Source organism: Anneissia japonica, unplaced genomic scaffold, assembly GCF_011630105.1.
Source record: "Anneissia japonica isolate Jap-2015-1 unplaced genomic scaffold, ASM1163010v1 scaffold39748_len7165_cov178, whole genome shotgun sequence".
Taxonomy (NCBI): domain Eukaryota; kingdom Metazoa; phylum Echinodermata; class Crinoidea; order Comatulida; family Comatulidae; genus Anneissia; species Anneissia japonica.
In genome coordinates this window covers 1-1,975 of record NW_022721109.1, presented here as the reverse complement: position 1 = coordinate 1,975, position 1,975 = coordinate 1, and the positions used below count along the sequence as shown (strand labels likewise).

General features: G+C 44.6%; 1 protein-coding gene across 1 annotated transcript; it reads right to left on the bottom strand.

Moving 5' to 3' along the window:
• Positions 1–868: 868 nt before the first annotated feature.
• LOC117111462 (apoptosis regulator BAX-like) lies at positions 869–1,577 on the bottom strand. The gene is made up of 2 exons (XM_033254385.1): positions 1,110–1,577; positions 869–985 (listed from the first exon to the last, which is right to left on the bottom strand). Exons 1-2 carry the CDS (start codon positions 1,575–1,577, stop codon positions 869–871), a joined length of 585 nt encoding a protein of 194 aa, XP_033110276.1.
• Between the last annotated feature and the right edge of the window lie 398 nt (positions 1,578–1,975).

Genomic DNA, 1,975 nt, shown 5'->3' with positions numbered 1-1,975 from the left:
ATAGGAGACGACATGCCGTCCATCGACAGGGACGCCGACAGGATCGTCACGATGGCGATTGCCGTGAAGGACGAGGAAGATCTGCTGGAGCCGTTTCGAAAAAAGCAGGTGCTTTGGCAATTCAACGAAACTTTGAAATGTTCCGTCACGTTCGTCAGAAGTGAAAGGGACGTGCGCCCCTACGTCCGTTGCTACTGCGGCTTCGTTCGAGAGAACGGACAACTGTTTGCTGCGGAAACTCTACTGCTGAAGGCAATGAACGAGTGGTTGACGACTGCAGCCAAATTCGCCTCCGTTCCCAACGTGATGCTTCTGAACAAAGGACACGCCCTTCCCAACTCTATCGCCGTTGGTTTTGCTGGGCATAAGAGGAGCTGCGGCACGATAGACGACGCCGAGTTAAAGAGAATGAGAACGGTCGTTCAAGGCGACCACGATTACGCCTCGTCCGAATAACTGTATATATTTGTAATTGTTTAAACACATACGATTGTAGTTGTTGTTTTTGATTAAAAAAAAAGAAAAGAAACGTATATTTTTTGTCTGTTTACTCATTTACAGTTTCCGATCGACTATAACAAACGTGATGCTGTTGTAACTCGGAGAGTCTAGTTGTTTCATTACACATCCTTACATAAACGAGAAGAGAGGGGAAATAATTGTACGAATAAAAATTATATGCCTTTTTTTCTATCACACACACTCACACACAACACAAGCACACATACACAAAGCAATGATTTAAACGAAAGACGCATTGTTTGGTATGTCAACTACAATTTAATGTTCAATATCGAAACAGATTTTAATAAACGTTTGTACAGTTATAAACGACGGCTTTTTATTCGATATCTAAACGAGATTAGAGTCATCTGCAGTTAGACAAAACGAACGGAGTTGCCAACATGACCGCCAGCAGGATCGGAACGGTGAGGTCGGAGAGCGACTTTCGACGTCTGCGGCCGAATATTTCCATGAAGTCATCCTGAAGTGGAGAGAAAAATAGATGATTATTAAATTATTATTATTTTTCGTACGTACATCGGGATACGATCGGTGAAAACTGACGTTCTCGAAAACGTGTTTACCGCCCTCTGAATCACACTTACCCATCCTCCACGTTCGGAGATCCAACCGGACAATTCCGTGGCCACGTATTCGCCGACGTACTCGGCTACGGTATCTTCGTAGTCCTCGAGACCTTTCTCCGCCCATCTCTTTGCCACTTTCCTACCGAACATGTACACAATGACGATTCGACCCCAGTTGACGTCTCCGATTTCGAGCATGTCTTTGAGGCACGAAAACAGACCCGGGAACCCGTCTTTTTCGAAGTCGATCACCGCCGCGGTGGCATCCAATTCGAGTCCTAGCCGAACGTCCATCTTTTCGGCGATTTCTCGCATCGTTTCGGCGTATCGAGAGAGAGACGATTCGGTGTCCGGCGACGATATAAATTCCCTGGCGATCTCTCTGGAAATTACGGCAGCTGTTGTAAGGCTATCCATTCTCTTTCGCTCGCCTATAGTCCATGGAGAAAACTTCTCGAAAATCTTTGGCAAGAGCTCTCCAGACATCATTGGTTTGCGTGCGAGTGTGTGCGTGAGTGCTCTTCTAAAAGACTGTGCTGATCTTCGCGTGCGTGTCAGTTTATATTGATGGTGTCGTGAGCACCCGATGACGTTAAGCTGTGCAGAGAGAAGTTACCGATGACGTAGGATTTTGGAGAGCCTATCGTTGATTTTACAGTCCATGGAAATTACTTTACCCGCAACTTTTGCATAAAGTTCAATGAAAATGAAAGTCCTACTCGTCAATTTCCCTTTGAATATCCATTTTTATATACGACAGAATTAAAATAAATTTCATGGAAGTTGTTTCGTAGAATCTCGTATAAATCGCTTTCCGTTTTACAACGCAAGTTTGTAACGTTTTTAATGAATTTCAGCAGCTTTGTCTTTAGGTTGGGTGATGG

Bases quoted from the DNA above. Each gene is read 5' to 3' on its own strand.
- LOC117111462 (XM_033254385.1), bottom strand. From the start codon at position 1,577: ATGTCTGGAGAGCTCTTGCCAAAGATTTTCGAGAAGTTTTCTCCATGG. The intron at 986-1,109 runs GTAAGTGTGATT...TCTCCACTTCAG, and splicing joins TCTCCGAACGTGGAGGATGG to GATGACTTCATGGAAATATT.